Source organism: Platalea leucorodia (assembly GCF_965183815.1).
Source record: "Platalea leucorodia genome assembly, chromosome: Z".
Lineage (NCBI taxonomy): Eukaryota > Metazoa > Chordata > Aves > Pelecaniformes > Threskiornithidae > Platalea > Platalea leucorodia.
The window spans coordinates 11,759,415-11,782,362 of NC_138858.1; the positions used below are offsets into that span (position 1 = coordinate 11,759,415).

At 43.7% G+C, this 22,948-nt stretch overlaps 1 protein-coding gene across 1 annotated transcript in view; it reads left to right on the plus strand.

Moving 5' to 3' along the window:
* Positions 1–22,948, plus strand: part of LOC309602473 (protein unc-13 homolog B) — a gene marked incomplete at its 5' end in the record, with an annotated part of 221,394 nt that overhangs the window by 175,541 nt on the left and 22,905 nt on the right. Inside the window, 6 exons of the mRNA XM_082336061.1 lie at positions 4,532–4,658; positions 10,152–10,248; positions 11,060–11,203; positions 11,341–11,418; positions 12,407–12,484; positions 19,813–19,901. Coding sequence (XP_082192187.1) covers positions 4,532–4,658; positions 10,152–10,248; positions 11,060–11,203; positions 11,341–11,418; positions 12,407–12,484; positions 19,813–19,901 — 613 coding nt within the window. The remainder of the gene's footprint in view (positions 1–4,531; positions 4,659–10,151; positions 10,249–11,059; positions 11,204–11,340; positions 11,419–12,406; positions 12,485–19,812; positions 19,902–22,948) is intronic.

Below are 22,948 nucleotides of genomic sequence, written 5' to 3' on the forward strand. Positions count from 1 at the left end.
TCTTTCCCCATGGGTGGCAGCTAACCGTGCCTCTCCCAGATGGCGCTTACCCCCATGTGCAATGTGTAGCCTGTGCAGGGCAGTGTATAAATACTAATTTATACTTAGAATACAGTGTTTAGGGGCTTCAGAACCAGAACTCTTGCTAGCCTGTGGATGCTGCATCATGTGTCCTTTGGGCACCATCTGAAGAGTTAGATGTTAGTTAATGTGTAAAGTTAGTTAGTGTGTAATGTGTAAAGTTAGTTAATGTGTAAAATGTTCAAGTCATAAAAATGAAACACCTATTTTCTATTTCAAATATGTTCAGCAACTGGTAGCAATAGTCACGGCAGCAGTGTGCTTGGCTGCTGGAAAGCAAGGGCAATTGCACACCTATCTTATGCCTTCTTCTCCCCTAAGGAGACTCAGCTGCTGAGACACAGCAGAAGCTCCAGGATCTGCCCAGCTTGTTTTGTTTTCTCTCTCCCCCAAGGCGGTGACAGCTCAGCGCACCATGAACAGCAGACCTGGCCCTTCCCTTCCCTCCCTGGCCAAGGCAGTACAGGACGAGGCATTGAGAAGTATCCCTTGTTCCCCATCAACCCAGGAGTAAAACAGATCAGATAGACATGTCGTGTGACCCAGACTTGGCTGGCAAGATGATGCTACCCTGGAGTCACTGTAGCATAGAGGATGCTTTTTCCAAGTCATACAGTTAGCTCCACCTCTGGGATGGTGGCCAGTGAGCAGCAGCTGGATAACCTCCTTGTAAGCCCACTGGTTACTGGAGTTACTAGTTTTCTTGCTGTCCTCTCTGAAACCTCTGTGACCCAGAAAGCACAAACTCTCCAAGCAAAGAGGGCTTCTGGTCTTCCTTTACTAGGAAGACATTAAAAGTCAGTAATAGAAAATCAATGTCATCCTTGGCATCAATGGTTCATCTTATTTTGGATGCATCAGCGTTAGGAGAGTTGTAAATTGGAAGCATCTCTAATAGGAGGAGAGACTGAGTAGTCTTGGCGGGCAGGATTGAAATAAATCATGCTGCCACATTCTCACTTCTAATAAGGGGAGGGGGATCAGATGCACGCACAGATGCCAGCTGTCTAAAGCGTTAACGCCTCAACAGCCTCAGTACCTATTAGAGTTTCTTTGCAGAAATTCAGTATTATTTGCTAGAATTTAAGCCATGGAAAGCAGGCTGATGATCAAGAAAAAAAATCCACGGATTAAGGATGTGGTGGAGGTCCTGTCCTCTGCCTGAAAAATAGAACTGGACGTGACACTAGAAAGTGTGCTGCTAGGAAGCAGTTCCCTATTAATGCCTTAATAATACACCCTCGGTGACCCTAAAAGCTCTTCTCTGGAGGAGACTGTTTGCAGATGAAATCTGCCGAGGAAATGTGAGAGACTTAACAGAACTCTGTGGTCTTTTCAGGATAAAACACAGGAGCTGCTGCAAAATATCTATGCACTCTTCCACTGTTGCTGCCGCTAAGCTCTTTAAAAGCCAGCAGGTTATAAAGCAGAACAGAAATGTGCTAAGACTGATGGCTCCCATGCTCTTCGCTTTACTTTTTCTAAAATTGGTTTTCAAAGTACACCTCTGGCTGATCTGTTTCCATGTCACCTTCAAGTGCTCTTAAACATTTCCCTTTACAAAGACAGCAGCTGATCAAAACTGTGCAGGGTCCACTGGAGGGGGAAGGCAGATGGTACGAGCTGTTGGGGATGGGGGGGTCTGGGGGCTTTGTTGGCTTTCTTTGACCTCCAGCATGTTCGAGCTGTTATAGTTCACTTTTGTCTTTTCTCTGTTGCAAGCCCCACCTTTCTTTCGCATACGTAAAGTTCTCTTTTATGGTGGTAAGACCTCTCCTTCTTTCTTTTACTTTCCTGTAGTTTTATCCCCTTGGTGTCAGGCCTCTCCTTTACTGCTTAGATGGCTAGGCAGTCCTAGTGGCAGTCCTTAGGCTTATGCTTCTGTGGCTGATTTGTGTCTCCTGCTTCTGCAACTTAGTAGTGTTTTAAATGTCCTAAAAAACAGAAAAAGGCTTGAATTGCTTGCTTTTAGTGCACTGCTTAATTTTGAGGAGATAAATCTGATTTGAGTCCTTTTTACTTCCAAGTCAGACCTTCCCTCTGCAGGAACAGCGTTTTCCCCATGTGGGAACAGCACCTGGGTGGCAGCACGTATCAAAGTTAATGAAGTTATAATTGTCCATTGATTTCCTCGCTCTCGCAGACAGCTAAGCGGGCACGGTTATTGCTGTGTTTGTTTCCAGTTTTAGATCTGCAGAGAGAGCTTTGCATTTTCTTCTGTGGTTGTTTTTGAGGGAGGTCGGCAGTTCAGACACTGAGTATGCTCATACTTCCTTAGCGCTCAAGAAGGATACTAGATTTATTAATGTAAAAAATGAATGGACTTCCCTTGGCTCTGATACCAGCAAATTCACTGTGGAGAGTAATGTATCATAGTACATGTGAAATAGCACATGTAATTTGTCTATCGAACCATCACCCCTATGAACTATCTGTCTCAGATACTGGGCATTTTAATTTCTTTAAAACAAAGGTTGGGTTTCTTTTTTTTTTTTTTTTTTTTTTTTTTTGAGAGTGTATCTGTGTGGATCTGCTACATGTGGATTAGAAGGAAATCTGTATTACACTGTTACAGAGGTTTGCAAACAACTCACTGGAGTGTTCCACTGCTTGGGAGCTGACAAGGCTTATGGAATAATTATGCATGAAAAGTTCCTTGGTTTTTGTGTTTTCAGTTGGATAATTCATAATTTATTTGGCCTTTCTTCTAGTGCATGCTTTTGAAGCTTCAAGAGAGATGTGGAAGTTTCTTAATGTTTTGAAATAGTTGCAAGAATTCACATTTACATGAAAATAGATGATGATATTGTAAGATAAGCTTGTCTGTCAGGTAAATGATTAGAAAGCAGGGGCCATTTTACATCTTTAAGACGTTATCTTCTGATGAATATCTGTAGCGTGAATTGCTCACATGTGTATATACCTGCCCAGTTAATGGATACTAGTATGAAAGTCCTAGATAAAGGCCATTCAAAGTTAAGAGAAAGACTTACACTTTTCGGCATAGTTGGATCCTGTGTACATGTCAGCAGTGATGCCCTTGGAAAGTTACTTCAATAATGAGGTTACCACATAAAAGGTAGGAAGATGAGTCTGAAGTCAAATATTGGGGGAAAAAACACAAACTCAGTCTAAGCCAAAATCATGTATGTTTTAGTCTCATCTCTCACACTGTAGTCATGAGGTAGCAGCTTGCTGTGGTGCTAGAGTGAACAAAGCAGCCTGACGCAAAGTGTATTCGTGCTGTTGAAGCTTGGCAAAAGAAAGAGATGGATACGGACAGGCGGCACAGGGGAGTGGTGGTGCAGAGTTTGTCGGGTGATAATTCAGGATCGCAGTGCAGGCAAAAGCCAGCTGCTGAGTCCTCTTAGCATCACGAAAAAGGAATTAATTGTATGCTTTTCAAGGAGGATTTTGAAGAAAAGCAGTGCAGTAGAAGGAGCTGCCTGTGTAAACACATGAGGGTTGGCTTGGGAGAAAGCGTTGAGATGCTTTTGGGAGAACTTAACAAGTAGTTTAAAAACAGGGGTTGTGGGCTGATCAGAGGTGGGAGTCAGCTGCTGAAAGATGGTAGCATGGATGGAGGGTGTGAAGGGCCTCGAGAGCAAAGATGTGGAGCTTACGTTTTTCATGAGAGAGAAAGGGGAGTGGTGGTCTAGGGAGATGATCTCTGCAGAAACATAGGTCTGAGTATGGCAAGTGCTTTAGCAGCGTACGTCTGTGGGAAGGGTCGTGTTGTGGAGGTACATGCGTTACGCAGGGAGGAACTGCATTGTCTCGACATAGCCTGGGTACAAAAACGTAATGAAACCTGGCAGGAGGAAGAGGTTCGGTAGCAGGTAGACATCCATGGGTTGCTTCAGTGGACTGTGCTCAGGAAGGCAATACAAATAAGAAAACAGTTGTCTTCTGGAAGAGAAGTGTCATGAGTTTCTCAAAAACTGGGTGTCAGGAAAAGCTCCAGCTCTGGTGTAGCTTGCTTGAACTTGCTTGTGGCTCACACTGTCAAACTCTAAAGAACTTGATTCTTTCTACTCTTTCTCTTAGGGGATGTAGCATAACATGTTGGTATTGCCTTTGTTTATATCCAAGCATGAACAGATTTGCTCTCCTTGATTTGCTTCCTGCAAAGATGAAATCTGGACTGTCATATGTTAAATGGAAAGGCCATAAGAGATTGCTCTATTTTTATTGCTTTGACAACCAAAAAGTCTTTAACAAATGGAAGTATTAATTGGAGCTACAGAAATAAACTCCAGAGCCCCAGCAGTCACCCACCAAGAACCCCTGTCTGCTGCCAAAATCCTGCGTCGTGAAGATTTTGTGGCTCTATAGGTGCTTCATCCTCAGAACCATTGCATACTGTGGACATGCTTTACAAGACCCTACTGAGCCTGATGCACTTACAGTAGTGAATTCAGACCTAACTACTTTTTTTCCTTCCTTACAGAGCATGAGAAGCACAGACTGTGTAAAAGTGCAGACTATATGAATTTACACTTCAAAGTGAAATGGCTATACAACGAATATGTGCGTGATCTGCCTGCCTTCAAGGGAAAAGTGCCTGAATATCCAGCGTGAGTGTGTTATGTCTCCTGTAGTAAATCCCCACTATGCATCTGCTTGTGTTACCTTGAGGGTAGTCAGTTAGTTCTCCTGTGTCTGCCTTCATGATACACCATTTCTTCAGTCCTGATTTTCTGTGTTTATGTGCATGTTTGTCCCCTCTGGTGTTCTGTGCCACTGTCCCTGACACAATTAAATCCCTTACTGTACAGTATCTCCCAAGATCTCAAATGCTTTAGCAATGGCATGGACAGTCTTTAAGCCACTTTGTGCCTGCGGTGTGGGCTTTCGTCAATTCTTGAACAGCAGACTTATGGATGTATGCTTACATTCTTGTATTAATAGGTACAGGTTTATCTGTATGTACTGTATGCATGTCTGTGTGTATGAATGTCGTATGTATACACACACAACAGGATTTGTAAGTAAAGGTAATGTTTTCTTTTTTTATTAAGACCAGGTGGTTTAGTTGGAAACATCAGATAAGCAGTCTCTCTTAAGCTCTAAGCGATTGTTTGCAACTTTTATTTAACTTTAAAAGAGCAGCAGTAGATTTCACACCTGAAGAAGATTTATGAGCCCAAAAAGTTGTCTGAGCAACCTGGAGAGAATGCTGTAGCTAAAGTCCCACGCTTGGCCTGAGGCAAGAGCAGGTGTGTTGTTTCTGACCAGTGTGTACCTGGTTTTAAGAGGCTTTCAGTGATGGTTGCTCCGCATCTCCTTCAAGCAGCTTTTCTCCCTGTACTTCACTGTTACTCCTCCACTGGGTTTTGGGGGTTTAACACACTCCCCTTTTTCCCCCTCCAAATCTTTCTTGCTTCAATTTTAGGTGTTATATCCTGTCCTACCAGCCTGGGCATGGAGAACAAATTGTTCCTATTTTACAAAAGTAAAATGCTTTTCTCATGTCCCTTCCCAGTCTTCTGCTGGTTCCCATTTGTTCCCAGCTTTCCTAGTAAGTGAGATTTACTCGCCTCTCTCCAGCTGGTCTGTGTCTGGACATTAAACACCCAGAGTTAAATACTGATCTTTCATCTAGACCTTGCCTTGCATTGCCTTGCAGGCAGTGCTGCTGCTTTCGCACGCTGGGATGATAACAGCCTTTTTAAATTGTTTTTCTTCAGTGGTATTGTTGACTAGTGATGCTTCCAGCGGGCCACAAACCAGCCCCCAGGCACCCTCAACAGGGTGTCCCAGCTGTTCCTCCCATCCTGGTCACTGCTGTTGAAATGCAGCACTTTGCATTTTTCCCCCTCTTGGGGGGAAAAAAAAAAAACAAAAACAAAAACAAAACAACATCTTGCTTGGTCTGTGTTTCCAGTTCGGCATTTTGAATTCTTTTCCCATCCTGCGGTGCACGCAGTCCCTCAGGCCTGGTGCTAGCTGCATACTAATAAGACTTCAGGCAGTTGGTGTAATTGCTCAGCTTGGGCTGTGGGCCTTGCTTAACAAATCAGGTCAGCAAGAGGCATTAACTCAGTGAATAGGGTGCTGGAGTGACAGTCTGCAAAGCCCCGTTCTCTTCGCTGTGCCTCTGAGTCAGTGCAGTCTCAGGCAAGCCATCAGATATTCTTAATCTCTCTTTTTCTCCTGTGTAATCAGGATAATGATGCTCCGTTGCGTTCTGCAGTCTTTTGCAGGCTGTTCTGCTCTGCTGGCCTTTGTGGTAGAGCTTCAGTGCTCATGTACATTTGAAGCCGCTGGCTTTGTTTACTTCACTCTTGTACTTTAGTACAATAGCCACGTTGTCAGACACAGGTGATGTTTATTTCAACCATAACCTTCACCTGTCACGAAATAGCCCCTTGATATCAATTACGGCAATGTGCTCTTGTCCTTTGATTTGCTTCATCACAAGTATTTTTAGTCTTGAAGCTTCTTTAAACAAAGGAGTCCATGCATTAGGTTTGCACATCAGTAAACTCTTTAGATGAAACCAAATTGCTGCTGTCCAGAGAACAGCTGAGTTGTCTGCCCACTCAACAGACAAGAGGCTATCCACAAACTTTTCGTGTTGAAACTATGAGAAGCCATGTTTCTGGTAGCCTTGAGATATGATTCAGTGAAGTGAAGGCTCCAAAGTATTGAAGCTGAAGTTTTTATGCTCCCCTTATTTTCTGAAATTCAGCAGCAGTTGCTGAAACTGAAGTAGCAACATAGCTGGGAGTGGATCTTCAAAACTTCCTCTCTTCCTCTCTCTTTAGCTGCCAGCTAAAAAAGCTGCCAGTGTCAGTTTCCAAAAAACCCTAGCTTTTTAGATCTGTAAAGAAGTGTTCTATGTTTTGTTTTAATACTGATGCTAACATGCAGCTAGTATTGTAGCTGTACTGGAGACTACCTCTTCTCTGGTGGGGGAAGGCATTCTGTCCTTTGAAATCCCGTCTTATTCTTCTGGCTCACTTCATCAAACATAGTATTTATTCTTTTGCTCTTTGAAACCCTGCCTGCCTTCTTGCCTCTGCGCTTGCCAAGGCCCACAGGATGTTCACTGGGTGCCCACATGCATCAACACAGCAAATGAACAAGATTAATTCACCTGTAAAGTCTGAGACCACAGGAGCCAGGCTCACAGCCAAGCTGAAATTGCAGCCTTTTGTGTTACGTTACTGTTGTGCAACCAGCATAGGTAAACTTTCCTTTAGTCACAAAGCACCGCTCCCCTTCGCGGCAGGCAGGACTGAGGCATATTCTGTGCAGACCTGGTTTGGCGAGGCTGGCTGTGCCGCCTCGAGTCAGGCTGTGCTGACCCCTGCAAGCACAGAAGGTCTCTGAAGCAGCACCATGAGCCTCCCCCTTGTGTGCTGGTGCCTGAGTCATCGTGGCCTTTGCTTCTCGATCAATAATTGAAGCAGATGAGGAAGAAGATATTTGCTGTGTAACAACATTTGGAAGCTATTTCTGCATGAAATCAGATTATCTGTATTAGTTCATGTGCTAGATAATTTTGCATGTCTTTTTGAATGTGTTGCCTTTGTAGTCGTCAGAGTCCCCCCTCACTTGCTCAGCAGCCTAAGACCTGATAGTAAAACCCTGTAAGGGGTATTTGGCCTAAGATAACTCTAGGTTTGTGTTACAGCTCAGAAAACATTTTGGTCCTGAATGTGCCCGGGGACTGGAAGTATTTACAGATTATTTACCTCTCTTGTGTTTTCCTGCTAGCCAATGAAGGACAAAGTTGAGGCTGGCTTTGCATATGTAGTTACAGAATTTCCTGACTTGATCCAAATGATTGACTTTGCACTTAAACACTCATGTTAACCTCTTTCTGGAGGTAGTGCCTTTTTTTATTTGCGGGGGAGGTGGTGGTAATTCCCCTCCCCACCCCCCCAGTAGTATCTTTTTCCTTACCACCTTTGTTTAGACAGTGTGGTAAGACAGTAAAATACCTATGCACTTGATTTTGTATGTCAACATACAGTAGCCATAAAAACGGGCAATGCCTGTTGTCAACAGTGAATGGCCCTTTCTTATGGATATGGTGCAGTAGCTAAGGATGAATGATACACAGGAAGTAGTTCTACTTCTCAGAGCGAAAATTGTGGCTTTTGGCACAAACAAGTAATGTTCCCTGTGCATGGACCTATGACACAGGAAGCAGTCAGGAACTTGCAGCCTGGGAACTGTGAAAGAGGTGGAAGATGTGTAGTTGCTTCCTTGAAAACTGCCTGAGTTCTCATCTAAGGATTGAGCTGTCACTTTAAAATATGCTATTGTAATTCATAATAAAACTGTGAAAGCTTGAGAAGCTTGTGGCAGACTCTGAAATGCGCTGACTTTTAGGAGCCCAAAGTGCCACTCAAAAGGAATTTTTCCAGAACGCAGGAAGTCCATATGTCTGTGACAATGTTCCGCTGCTGCTGTCTATATTAAATAGGGCTGCATAGACAGGTTGCTGTTGGCATTTAACACTGTGTCAGTTACAATTTCCAATATTAGCATTGATGTGCTTTATATTTCAAAGTGCAGAGAGTATTTAAGGCTATGTAGTATGCTCTGTCTGTGAATTTGCTCTTGATCTCCCTCTCATGTCTGGCACATGCTTTCATGTTCTTTGCAAACTCAGCCCATAATTAGCACAATCTGTATGAACACAGCTGCCTGTTTAGAGGAGGCTGTACTCTGTGAAGCTCATAAAATAATCTTTTGTATGGACCAAAATCACACATGGGCACTTTCTTCCCTTATTCATGAATGCTGTTTAGTAATATTTGAAATTAAGATTTGCTTCAGCTGCAGTATGTTGGCACTTGCACACAACAAATCCTAGACAGACATTTAAATGAAGCTGTAAGTGCTATGTTGTTGCTTAAATACAGACAACACCTCCCCACCCACCCCCCAGCTTTTGTACTGTGTGGATATGTTCCACAGAGCAGAGACCAGAGGGATGACCAGCTGTAAGATCCCATCACCGAAGCCGCTTCTCACCTTGCCTATTTGGCCAAGGTGGGGTTGCGTAGAAACCTTTTGTTCAGTGCAGGAGGTACCTCCAGACACCACCTCCTGTAAGGCATCTCTCTGAGATACAGCAGGGGCTGTTTCAGCAGCTTCTTGAATTCTGCTCTACCATTTAGCTTATCCTCCTAAGTGAGGGGAAGGAACAGAGACAAACTTTGCTATCCTGCTTCTAGGACCTGCCTGGTTTGGGGACTTTACTGTGCTCCAAGGCTGTTGGTGCAGCACTTAACATGAACTAAGTTTGTGCTTCTTCAAAAGAAAACAGTGAAGAGCTGCTTACAGGGCTGGCCAGCGTCCTGCAAGCCCTAGCAGATGTACCGTGCTGTCACCAGAAGTTAACATTACTCAAGTATCTTCATAGTGAGATCAGCAGCCCACAGAAGTGGGAGAGTGTTCTAGAGAAGGCCTAAGGAAAGGGAGAGCAGGATTAAAGTGGAGAAAACAACTAGCCTTGATTCTCCTTCCTGGCACTCCAGGAATATGTCTGTATCTGCAGATAAAGTGGCTGAAGGGCCCTGGAAAACAGGCATGTCTTTTCCTCCCTTTATACTCATTTGCAGCTCTCGCATGGAAGATGATAGACACAAATGGGCAACAGGACAGTGTGCTGTCTCTCTTAGCATGCAGAGATAGTGGTATTGGAGGTCTCCCTTGTCCTGTTTGGCACATGGGTGATGGGAGGAAAAGACAAAGTGCTCTGAGATGATGCAAAGTTAAATGTGGTGCTCAAGGGGAAAAAAGGGGAAGGTGTAAAGAAAGAGGAGAGATGGGAGGAGGACAGAACCAGCACAGGACCAACAATCCGCAGAGGCTGGGCTGTGTTCTGCTTGTCCAGCCCAAGTGATGGTACAGCCCCTGCTCACTGGTAGCTTGTGTACAGGTAGGAGTATTTTGGGGAACTTTGGCTGCACACACAGATAACAGCATTCAGATATCTAGCAGTGGCAAACTTTCACAAGGCTTGCTGAAACAGCAGCACTGTCTGAGTCGTGTTGGGGTGCTCTGTTTCTTGCTGTAACTTGCTGTCTTTCCTGTCCCTCCTGCAGGTGGTTTGAGCAGTTTGTGATGCAGTGGCTGGATGAAAATGAAGATGTTTCCTTAGAATTCCTGCATGGTGCTCTGGAGAGAGATAAAAAAGATGGGGTATGTAGGTCACTCTGAGTGGAGGGCTTGGCACTCCATCCTTCAGTGCCCAGAACCAAACAACAACACTGTAAATTCAGCTGTCATACAGATGGAGGATGCAGCCCTTTTTGCTTGCTAAACAAATGGGAAGCTCGTTTATTTTAGGACTTTTCTCTACAAGTCACAGAGAGCTGTTTAATAGCAAGGTGCATATCACTCATTTATGTCTGTTCTGTTCTGCTGCTGTTAGTCTGTCAGACAGTGGCTTGGTGCTCTCTCATCTCTCTGTGTTTGTGAGAGGTCATTGAAATATAAGGCACTTTGCATGTACTCTAGTCATGCAGTGAGAATGTGACCTTGATCCACTGACAGAGTAATCTTATTCTTAATTTGCTGAGTATTCCCGGTGGAGAGCAAGAGCCTTCCCGTTTGTTCAGTGACTGTTGGCACTGCAGTCTGTGATGCTAATGTAAGCATTCTCTTTAATATCTAAATTTTAAGAAAATCTAAAAAAACCTCTTCACTCTCTCCTTCTTTCCTTATTAACTGACAGGCAAGCCATGCATTTCATTAAAGGTCTCAGCATCATGCTGCACTTCCTTGGTGCTTGTCATGTCATAGTTGGTGAAAGACAGTGAACTTATAACCCAATAGAATTGGCTGTTTAGCTCCTCTCGGCCTTTTGGAGAGCTTTTGACTAATTCTGAGGAAGAAGTAGGTTTTGGTAAAGTTGTCCTGCCTCCAGTACAGCAGATGATGGAGACACCCATGAAATAGGTGTATTTCAAATCTTTTCATTTGAGAATGACTCTTTGTACTTCTGTTTTAGTTCCAGCAAACATCCGAGCATGCTCTGTTCTCTTGCTCAGTGGTGGACGTCTTCACCCAGCTCAATCAGAGCTTTGAGATCATTAAAAAGCTGGAGTGCCCAGACCCTGTCATTGTTGCTCATTATAATAGGAGGTTTGCTAAGGTAATACCCTCAACATCCAGCTGTTTATCTTCCCTTAGTGGGATGCAAAACAGCATGATGTTTTTTTCATTTTATTTTCTGGAGCTCTCCTGCAGTGATAGAGGACAAGTAACAGTGCTCACATCTTGTCTTCTCAGACTATTGGGAAAGTGCTGATGCAGTATGCTGACATCCTCTCCAAGAGCTTCCAGTCCTACTGTTCCAAGGAGAAACTGGTGAGTCGTGCTGAGCTTCTCTTCTGCCCTCAGGAATCACATAATTGTCCTGATGAATCCAAGTTTTTCACGTTGCACCTGCCCCTGTTGATGGTGTAAATATTTTCAGTATTGTTTTTATGAGGATTCATATGCTTTTGCGGATTGAATTCTGGCTTGGCCATAAAACAAAAGTAGGTCCTGAAGGTGATCTGCAGGGAGTGGAGGCTGTCAGGTCCCCTTGAAATTAACTTCTACTGTGCATGTCAGAGTTGTGTGTCACAGAGGTAATTAAAAAAAAATAAAAAATGGGCACAGATTGCTCTGTAGATCTGGTACTTAGCAGCACTCTGTTTACTGTTGTCTCCATCTAATTATCTTGCTGTTTAATCCAGAATTCAGTAAAATTCTGTGTATTGCATAAAACAGGGCCTTACATTTTTGAACCCTGGGTCTGTCCTATGCTGGTTCTGCTATCTCCTACACCTGTACTGGGGATGCAACTGCAGAGGGAAGAGTCTATTGCTCAGGCTGCCCTTGGCTGTTGCGCTCAGGCTTGGCCTGGCAGGACCCAGATGTGTCTCCGAATGCAGCTTTGGTTAGCAGTTCCCCTTCGGATCTGGGATGTACACCATTCACAATAGTACAGTGCAGCATTAAGAGTTTGAAGGTGACAGAGCTTGGACTCTTGCAGGGCATGGCAGGAGCTGCGGAGAGTTGGGCATTGTCCTAACACTGATGTCTTGTCAGTTAGTTCTCTGTGATAAAACTGAGGAGAAAAACACAACAGCAGAGATCTCCCTGATCTGGGCCATCCCATTCCAAGCTGGAGAAAAAAAATGACTTGTCTTTTTTAGGTTTGAATGCTGAAATCTGTGCATACCCTACCTCCTATTGGACTCTCAGATCTGGTGGTACTTGGGGAAGGGTCTTGAGGCACAGATTGTACCACTGGTGAAAATGTGTTGGCACCCTGAGCAGTAACAGGCACCTGCTTTTGTCCCTTCAGCCCTGCATCCTGATGAATAACATCCAACAGCTGAGGGTGCAGCTAGAGAAGATGTTTGAAGCCATGGGTGGTAAAGAGGTAAGAGTGCTGAGAGACTGAATATTACTCATTCCTACTGCACTGTTACTAGGTTATTTGCATCATACTGATACTTGCAGACTGCAGTCATAAGGAGAGCCCTGTGACACCTGGCACTATAAGAAGTGGAGGGGACAGCCATGCCTGAAGACTTTTTCAACAAAATTTATCATAAGATGCAGGAGTGAATGTTTTGAGGCACAGAATACATGGAGGAGGAAAGAGAAGGATATGTAGTGTGCTCATATGGGCTGGATGTGGGCATGGCTTGTGGTTTCACAGCTCTGAAGACAGACAGACAGGTCTGAGAACTGTTGACACCAAGTCATTTTATGTGGTGCATAAATGTGGGACGCTACCTTTGGCATTAAATGTTCAATATCTAATATATTGCAGACATGCAAATAAGAGTCCTGTACTCATGCTTTGTTGGGTACTCAGATGTGTCCATGAATATAAATATCTTAGTTTTTGTTCTTTGTTCTGAGATGGCCATTTTTACATAAATAAGGTTTTCCTCTCCCAGATCACTGTGTCTGTTCTGATATAATCTGTGTATCTATTTTTTCTCTCTTCTTTTTTCATTGCTTTTCAAGATTCGAGAAGATGAAGAAAAGGCTGCTGATACTGATGTTAGGAAAAAAATATTTCAAAGCCTAAGTGCATTCTCTTTGGTTGTGTTGTGGTAGAACCTGTGCTATGACCTGTATGCCAAGAGGAATGTCAGCTTTGCTGATGGGCAGCTCAGTTTTTGCCTGTATTGCTATTTCAAATCTTTCTTGTGTTCAGTGGCAGAATTCTATGAAGTGGCAAAAATCTCAACAAATAGATTTACCCCATGAGGCAAGGAAAACTGCTGTCATTCTTTTGCATGTGATCTCAACAATCCTAATTTCCAAGCCCTACATCAAGAACTAGAATTATAGGCTCACAGCTGTAATAGCAGTGGCAGCTAAACGCTCCTGTTTCAGGAAAAAATAAACTTGTGGTGAAATGTTTGTGAAGTGGTTTATAAAGTTTTAATCCACACACACTTAATTTCCCTTAAGGAATCAATTTGCTACTTTTTTCCATAGCGGTGGCCATTAAGTAGGGTTTCCCTGTATTTCAAATTAAAAATACTATGTGCAAATTGAAAATACCACCTGATAGTGCATTAAATAGGGGGAGAAAAAGAAGTGTTTATTAAAGCAGTTGGCTACTTTTCCTAGCCTAGGCCTCCTCTCTGCTTTCTGCCCTTTAAAACCTTTCTCAGGAGGTATAGGTAGAGTAGAACTGAGGTGATGAATCCACTGTTTCCCCTGCACTGTGGAATCGAAACAAAAGAAAGGGAGAAGAACCCAGACTGCGAGCAATAAAACACACAGAAAGAAAAGAGGCAAACATGCTAGGAAGCTGGTTTTTGGAAGTGATCTTTTTTCTTTTCAAATGCTGCTTGACCACTTCATTAGGCTGCCGCTGATCACCAGAAAAAAATCGTGTTGTGTTAGGTGCCTGCATTATTTGCCGTCCCCGGGGGTTTTCCTCTTGGTGACTATGTAGTACTTTGCTTCTTGAGTTGAAACCTGCCAGGTCCTCTGTTTTGCTAGAGTAAAAAAGGTCTCGTCCTAGTTTGAGTAGTCCTTTTTCTGATGTAGATTGAACCTGGCTAGTGAGTAACAATTGGTGAGACAACAGCTTTGAAAATGGAACATGTAGACAAACATACTGGTGCGGCCTCACCAGTGCCCAGTACAGGGGCACTATCATCTCTCTGGTCCTGCTGGCCACACTATTCCTGATACAAGCCAGGATGCCATTGGCCCTCTTGGCCACCTGAGCACACTGCTGGCTCATGTTCAGGCAGCTGTTGACCAACACCCCCAGGTCCTTTTCCTCCAGGCAGCTCTCCAGCCACTCCTCCCCCAGCCTGTAGCGTTGCATGGGGTTGTTGTGACCCAAGTGCAGGACCCAATACTTGGCCTTGTTGAACCTCATGCAGTTGGCCTTGGCCCATCGATCCAGCCTGTCCAGGTCCCTCTGCAGGGCCTTCCTACCCTCCAGCAGATCGACACTTCCACCCAACTTGGTGTTGTCTGCAAACTTACTGAGGGTGCACTCGATCCCCTCATCCAGATTGCTGATAAAGATATTGAACAGGACCGGCCCCAGTACTGAGCCCTGGGGAACACCACTTGTGACCGGCTGCCAACTGGATTTGACTCCATTCACCACCACTCTCTGGGCTCGGCCGTCCAGCCAGTTTTTAACCCAGCGCAGAGTGCACTTATCCAAGCCGTGAGCAGGCAGCTTCTCCAGGAGAATGCTGTGGGAGACAGTGTCAAAGGCCTTACTAAAGTCCAGGTAGACAACATCCACAGCCTTCCCCTCATCCACTAAGCGGGTCACCTTGTCATAGAAGGAGATATAGTGCCTTCCTTTATGTTTTTTTCCCCAAATGAGGAATGGTACCTTTGCCCCCACTTCTCTTTTTCTTTTTCCAACTGTAGTACTCAGAAGGCACAAAACAGGGCAAAAATTGCCCAGCGTCTCTGGGTTTAATGTGTTGATATAATGTGGTCTGTGAGCATTACTAGTCAGAAACAATGACAGCAGCAGAGTTTTAGAAAGCTCTGTGTGGAGGGATTGTCTTGGGTCTGTGCTTGAGATCTCAAGGCATATATATATACACACACACAAGCATATATATACACACATGCACACAAAGGAAGAAGTATCTTAAATGATTTTTAGGATTTGTAATTAATACTTTTATTTCCCTTGTGAGCTGTGTTGATCTCATGGGATCAAAACAGCTTCACTGTGGCTCAGTAGCATTCTCAGACATTCCTGAAGCATGTTTTGGAAAGACGGCGTTTATGGAGTGGCAGGTAGCATTAAAGGCATAATGAACAGTGGAATCGGGGGGTGAGTCCTGGACAGAAATTGGGTGCATGAATACCTTTTGAAACCTTTGATTCCTCTGAATCATCTCCAATACACCCACAGAATGGAGATTTAGTTCTGTGCTAAAGTGGGCTATATAGATTCATTGCTAGTGTTTGCCTGAACTTAGCCCCATTTATTTAATTATTCATACATTAATAAAAGCTAATGTGACTTGCACTTTATACCCACCTCTGCAGTTTCCCTGCAGACTTCAGCCTGCTCTGTGCACTGTCCCTGACACCAGGATAAGCCTTTCTCATTTTGCTTGAGAGAGATGGCTTTCTGCAGTCCGTTATTTTGCTTAGCTTTTCATAAGTTATGAGCTCATGGCACTGCAATTAAAAGGTGCTGTACTGCATTGCCCACTGCTGAAGCTGAGATGTGCTGTGGAAGCCTAGTTTAAAACATTTCTGCCTTTTTTTTTTTTTTTTTTCCCCAAAGCCAAGCATGTGGGGTGAGTATCAGAGACAAGCACTGCCTAGGAAACCCAAAGAATAAGCCGCTGAGTAGCAGCAGATTGTCATCATACAATTTTCATGCCTTTGGTTTCAAGCTAATCTGTTCAATTAATGCTTCAGGAAACTCTCCTCTTAATGCTCAGCCAGGGTTGGCCCACATTTTAAATCTTAAGTTAGCCACCTGCATAACAAATTGCAGACTTGATAGGAACGTTCCCAAAGGATTTGTGGTATCTACTGATTGCTCCTCTTTAGCATCCCATGTGCCATAGCTAAGGCCACCCTAGTACTGGAGAAGCTAGCAGCTGTTTGGATTCAGTGCTCCAGGGTCCTTACTCTTGAATCCTGTAGGAAAGTGGGGAGATGCATGAAAATTCAGTGCAAGCGAGACCATAAAGGGAGGTCGGATCTGTTGAGCTCCCTGCCTCACAGTCACCTCTGCAGACGGGAGCTCCCAGGTGCTGGTAGAGGGAGGCAGAACAAAGATCAGCAGCTTCAAGCTGGCGCCAGATGAACTCTATAACTTGCATAAAGCTAAAATAGGATAGCAGGGCAAAATTCTCTAGCTGCTGATATGTCAGATCAGACCTGATGACTTCACAGGTTCTCTGCCTTTAAGATGTGAATTAATATCTTCTACCTCGCAGAAGGCAAGAGTTATGTTTCTCCAGCTACAGAGGAGCCTTCCAGTTCTAGTTGCTCACGCTTCACCGGTGTGCGTAGAAACCAAAGACGATCTAAGGAGATCTCTTGGAAAACTTGGAAGCCCATCACAGCAAATTCTCATGGGTTCCATTTCATCCGTGAGAGAAGCGGGAGAAGATCAACCTAAAATGAAGTTCATAGCACTATGCCATAAATGCCACCGCTCAGATTAGCAGAGAACTTGAGGTTCCATCCCTGACTATGCTTGGATGAGACTTTGAAGCCCAGAGTCTCTGAAGTGCCAGGTCCCAAATCTTTGCAGGAAATTAACAGGGCCCTGCTTTCTTCCCTGAAATGTAAATACAGGGTTACCTCTTCCCTCTTTGCATGCACCTCGGTTTTCTGTGTCGCACATTTAGTCTCAAACACAGAGCTATGGCCGTGGCAGCCACTGTTTCTGCTGGAATTGGAGCATTTGCTCAGAGATCAGAAGCCACCTCGCTGTGGGTGCTGTCCCGTGTTTTGCACAGAGGACTTTTCATTAGCTTTCTTCCTCTGAATCATCTCTGATACACCCACAGAATGGAGATCATGAGCCTGCTGAGATCCAGCTTCCAACAGAAATGGTCTGGATGTGACATATGGCAGCGACCCAGCTGCCTAATGCTGCTTTCTGCTTTACTCTACCAGCCGGATTTATCATGCAGTCCAAATAGCATTTCCTGCTATCAGTGATAGCTGATGTGCTTAGAATTCATTGGCTGAACATCAACAGCAAAACGTACGCTGTTTCATTTGAGCCCTGATATCAGTGCTTCGCCATGTTGGCAAAGAACAGTTTGCAGTTATACTACGTGCTACAGGGACTCTGTAGCTGATGTGTGATTTATATATGTGAAACAGCAGTACGCACCTACTGGCACCTTCCTAATGGACTTAAATCACATGCAGGTAATTCCCCAAAATTTGCTTTCAAGCCAAAGCGTGCCAGTGATGATCAGTAATGTATTATGTGGACTCCTCCTTCCATAGTAGCAGTTGCTCAGAAGACAGCAGCCTTTCTAGGATGACAGAGGACTTGGTGGATGCTGAACCAGAATGCTTACCACCAGGGCTTTGCTTCCTGAGGGTAAGGCTGCACACCTCGAAGTTAAATCTGGGCAGCTGTCTGGCCAGTTGCACCCAGAGATGTGAGCTGATGTTCTGGAGGAGAGCGAGTTCCTCACCACTGATAATGGAGCTCATCCCCTTGGCAAGGCATTGCTCCAGCTGTCCCTTCTTGCAGTACAGGGCTTGCAATCAGCCTTTCTTCTGCGCCTGAGAAGATCAGTTTGCAGTCAACAAGTACAATAGCAAGGAGAAGCTTAGAGGTAGTTGGTGAGCTCTCCATCTCACCTCACAGTAAAACAAATCATTAATTGCATGGTTCATGAACCAGGGCAATAAGTTTGTTGATCCTGACTTCAAACATCTTCTAGACCATCCATCTGGTAGCTTAGAAAGAAGTAGAAGTAAATAGTGAGGAATAGGTGTCTTGTGCCAAATTCTTCTGGCTTTTTTTTTTTTCATCTGGAAAAGCAGTTACTTGAAATGTTTTGATGAATTGTGAGCTGGTCCTGCCTCAAATCTACCAGAAATGGCCGAAATCAGAGGACTGTTCAGTGCCATTAATTGTAGATAGCAAACCAGTCAGCTTGTGACTCGTTGACCCTTTACACAGTACGAGAATGGAAGGATTAATGTAGGGGCAAGAGAAACCACCACCAACAGATGCTGGTTTGGTTTTGTTACCTACAAGGTTGGCTAGAATGACTGCTGATTGGCATGACATTAGCTTCCTTCTGCCTTCATAGAGCGAGGGAGTTACAAAGGTAATAGGAATACAAATTCACTTCAATAAAGGAAAAATAATCAGAGCTAGCAATGCCTAAAGTTATAAGGCTTAAGTAATCATCATTTGCTTGGGTTTTTTTTTAATTATTTTTAAAATTCTGATCCAAGAGTTTCGTTAGCACAGGTTCAGATGCCTAATAGAGTCAGTTTTCCGTGCCAGTTTAAAACAGGAAACTGAATGGATCAGATTCCAAATCCCCTAAGGCTTGGCTTTCTCTGACAGGAATATGAAGAGGGCTTCAGCACTGAATATAGAAATGGGAACTCCTGTCATGTTCAAATCCTGTATAGCTGCGTGCATGGATATACCATAAAAATCTAAACTGATTTTTAACCACTGTACTGGCATCTGGCTCATTACATTTGTAAATAGATATTCTGCCTTAGAGGTAAAGGCTGAAGCTCTGAATGCCAAATGCAAACATTTCTGGAAGGTTTTTGTTTTACAAGCAGCTTGCCAGCCTGCATACAAAGGCAAATCTGTTTTACAAGTTACTTTTCAGAACACATGATCCCAAAGCATTCAACGTGGTGTTATATATACACACAGGTAGGTTGCTCAGACGTGGCTCTTTCAAGGCTGGAGGGATGACTACAGCTGGAATACAGGACACTGTTGAATATAAAAACAGGTGGCTTTGGGCTGCTAATAATGGAGCAAGCACTTTCTTACAGAATGTGCCAAGGCGTCAGCAGCGTCAATGCAGTGCTTGGGGCACTTTTTTTGTTTGTTTTGTGAAGTCTCCTCTGAATAGTTGTATACAAAAAGATATCTGGCTTCATGTGGGAGTAGAGCTACCTGTGCTTGATACCCGTAGCTGAGATTATGCTTTCCAAAAGTGATCAGTTCCTGCCATGATATTGTGGCCAGATTTTCAAAATAGCTGGGTCCAGTCTTCTGAGAGAGTGGCTGGGTCAATCTTCAGTTTGAATACTGACAGCAGGGTGGGAGGTGAAACAGCATCTTTCAAGACCATGCATGGAGAAATGCACAAGTAAATAACATCCAATCTGAAAAGCCCTGTCTCCTCCTAGACTTAGAGGAGTGAAATGACCTGTGAGTCCAATGTAATGCACAGTGCTTAATGATTTCTCAGCCTGCTTACTCTGTTGGCCACAGGGAGTTCACATTCACTTTCTTTCTCAACTTTACAAATACCAGGAAGGGTATCGGAGGGTATTGGAGCGTGGGGAAACCACTTGCTGCTGTTCAGGCAAATACCTTTTGATGATTTTACAGCTTCTGTAACAGCAGCAGGCACTGAAGGAGAGCATCCTAGCTGGCAGAGTGATGGTGATAGTTCACCTGCTCATTAAGAGTAGCCTCAACAGTGTGGAGCAACACTGTGAAGGACAGCAGGCTGCCCTCTGGGTTCAAGCTAAGTGCTCTTCTTTTATCCACAGTTGGATGCAGAAGCAAGTGACCATCTCAAAGAGCTCCAGGTGAAGCTGAACAATGTTTTGGATGAGCTGAGTGCAGTGTTTGGTAACAGGTGAGTATAACAAAGTCCCTGTCCTTGAAGCATTCCTTTCTTTTGTCTAATCTCATTCAGGCAGGTTAAGAAGAGAAAAGAAACTCATGGCAACTGCATTATATTTTTCTTTTTGTCATAAATTTATGGTCTTTCAAATACTGAGACCACCTAAAGAAGTGAGAAATGTTTTTCAAGTCTGTCTTTCCTATATTGCTCTTGCTTAGGAATGTAACATGGAGATCTCTCAACTGTGAAATGTATTTGAATTACATAGAGTGATTTTTTTTCTGTAAGTAGTGCTTGTCAGTAACAGAATTGCCTGCTCCTTTATTGCTCAGAGAGCAGTTTCCAGCTCAGTGTTTATGAAACAACATCCTTGTTAAACGTTCTGTTCTAAATGTATGAAACAGATGACTGATTTCTGATTGTTAAATGAATATTGGAATAAGAAGGAAACGGGTTTAGAGTTTGAGATTGACTTGTTCTAATGTTGCAGTGAATGGTGTTTTCTAATGTTTCAAGGGAAGGAGCTCTTTAAAGAGTAATTGATGGCAATTAAGTTTTATTGCAAATCATGTTACCATTTACCTGAGAATAAAAATGTTCTCGACTTCATAATAATTTCATAGTGAACCATAAAAGATGTCAATTAAGCAAAGTCTAGAAATACAGGTTCCCAACTGACTTCAAAAACAGCCACTTCTCATGATAAACCCCATTCATTTCATGTTGTGATTTATAACAAGATTAATGCAGACATGAATTGTAGTATAGCTGAAACATGGGCAAGAGGTATAAAGGAAATTCCACCAACTTGGCATCCTACAGTCTACAGATTTGCAGTACTTATGACCAAAAAATCACAGTGGGATTTGTCAACGACTATTTGGATTTCAGCACATGGAGCTAAGTGGGGAGATAAGTGAGGAGTTCCCATTGCTGGTAATGGACGCTATAGCAAGAAATTGAGAGATTCAAACGGTAACTGAATTGAATTGATAAGGTTCATAATTAGATGGAGGATGAGAGAAAAATCATAATTAGGAGGTGGATTTTGTTATCTGAAACCTGTCTCCATGGTGTCACTGCTACAAGACAATTAGGATACAGTCTTGGCATTTGCAAATATAATTTAAAGAGATTATTCAGTATCAGCATACATACCAGGGAGTGTTTTAGAGAGATGTACCAGCAAGAGATTTAGCCAGTCAGACAGCTCAGATACTTTGCTCATTCCTTAAATGGTAATAGGGAATGAAAAGCAGAGCTGCAGTTTACTGTATAAGCAGGATCTTCTAAAGGATGTAAATGTGGGAGGTAAGACAGATATCTACAATATTCCGTGCAGAGTCTGTAAACAGTTGCTCCTGCAACACTGTGCACACCTGATGCTGCAGATCTTAACTTTTCCTCATCTGCGTGAGATCATTGTGCCTGCTGGGAAAGCAGCACATATCTGGAGAGCCTCACCACCTTTGTGCTGAGAGAGGATTATGTCTGGACACAGAAGCATTTTCTGCTTTAAAGGATGTCATAGGGGAAAGGAGCCTTGAAAGGTTTATACTTCACACAAGGCTAGCTGCTGTTTTGTTCTTGGAGGCTTCAGGGAATTCCTGCAGGAATTGGGGAGCAGAAGGCCCTGCCTGACAGCATAGGTGAAGTTGTCTTTTAACTTGCTGCTGCCAAGGGCTCCTGTTAAGCTATACATCTGTACAAGCTTCACTTTCAGGTGAACCTGTTGCCATAGTAACTGATTTATCATTTTTCACCAATGGTGACAATTCTGCCTCGTATTAATTTTTATCTTTTAAGAGATTCTGTTATTTTTCATCTCCTGACTGGGATTTACAGCATCTTTGAAGCAGGGTCCTACAACTGATGCAGTATTTGGGAGAACTGTGGGGTGGGATTAGCCTGTAACAGAACAGGGACTGTCAGCAGCACAGGAACCGCTTGGTGCTATTTTATTTGATGTGACTTATGTCTCTGGTTAAGCTATCATTGTAGCCACAACTGGCTGCTGCAAGCCACTCTTCTAGAAATGGGGAAAGTGGAAGTGGAGGCTGCATGGAGAAAGAGCTCTGGAATTGGTCTCTGGAATTGGTCCAGTGAGAGGCAGGTTAGAAGTGAGCAAGAGGGACGGTGAGGCTGGAGGTGGCAGTGCAGGAGAGGACAGAGGTGACGGGGTGGAGAAGGAAGGTGAGAGCCACGGGGCAGAGGGGTTGTATGCTGGCAGCCAACTCACAGATGTCCTAGGTAGCTCACACAGCAGACGTTCAGGCCATTTATGCAGATATAAAGCTGACTTCCAAACCTGTGTTCCTGCTCTTAAATCTTTACCCTAGCTCCTAGCACTGCCTTCTCTTCCTGGTTTCAAACATCTCTGCTGTTAGTGGATAGCTAAATGTCACTTGTAATGCCTGTTGTTAGTACCTGTTCTTTTAAATGTCAAAGCATTTTCCTTTATTCGCTGAATTGATATGTTGACAGCTCTGCTGATCTATTCATCATTTTTAACCATTGTATTATTTCATTTTGAACCTCCTGTTAGCAGTAAAAGATGGAAAAGTAACTGTGCTTTAATGGCTTGCGTGTCACTTCAGTACAGTGACGCTGCTCGTTTCACAGCTGAGCCCCACATCCCATTTTGACATTTTGACCAGTGGACTGGTTTCAGTCAGTGCCTGCCTTCAGGCTGTCTCTATTATTTTAGAGACTTAGCCTATGATGGGTCATAACCGAGTTACTGCCAATGGACTGCTGGGTGCTCAGAGTTGTGCATGCATTGTGCCGTTGCTCTATGCTCTATCCCAGTCTCTGTAGTGTAACACCCTGCGCAGAAAGCAAAGATACAGCAGGGTGCTTCGAGGTAAGAATAAGTGTTTTCTTGAAATCAGGAAAGGATCATTTTTTTTTTGCAAGACGAATGAACAAACTCCTCTCGAGTATGATTGTATCTTGTGTTCATAGGTGATAGGCTGTCTGTGGATGTTGTGCATAAGGAACTGGGTGGCATGCCCATTAGTAGCAAATACAGTAAGGAAACGAGCAGAAAATCTTGGGGA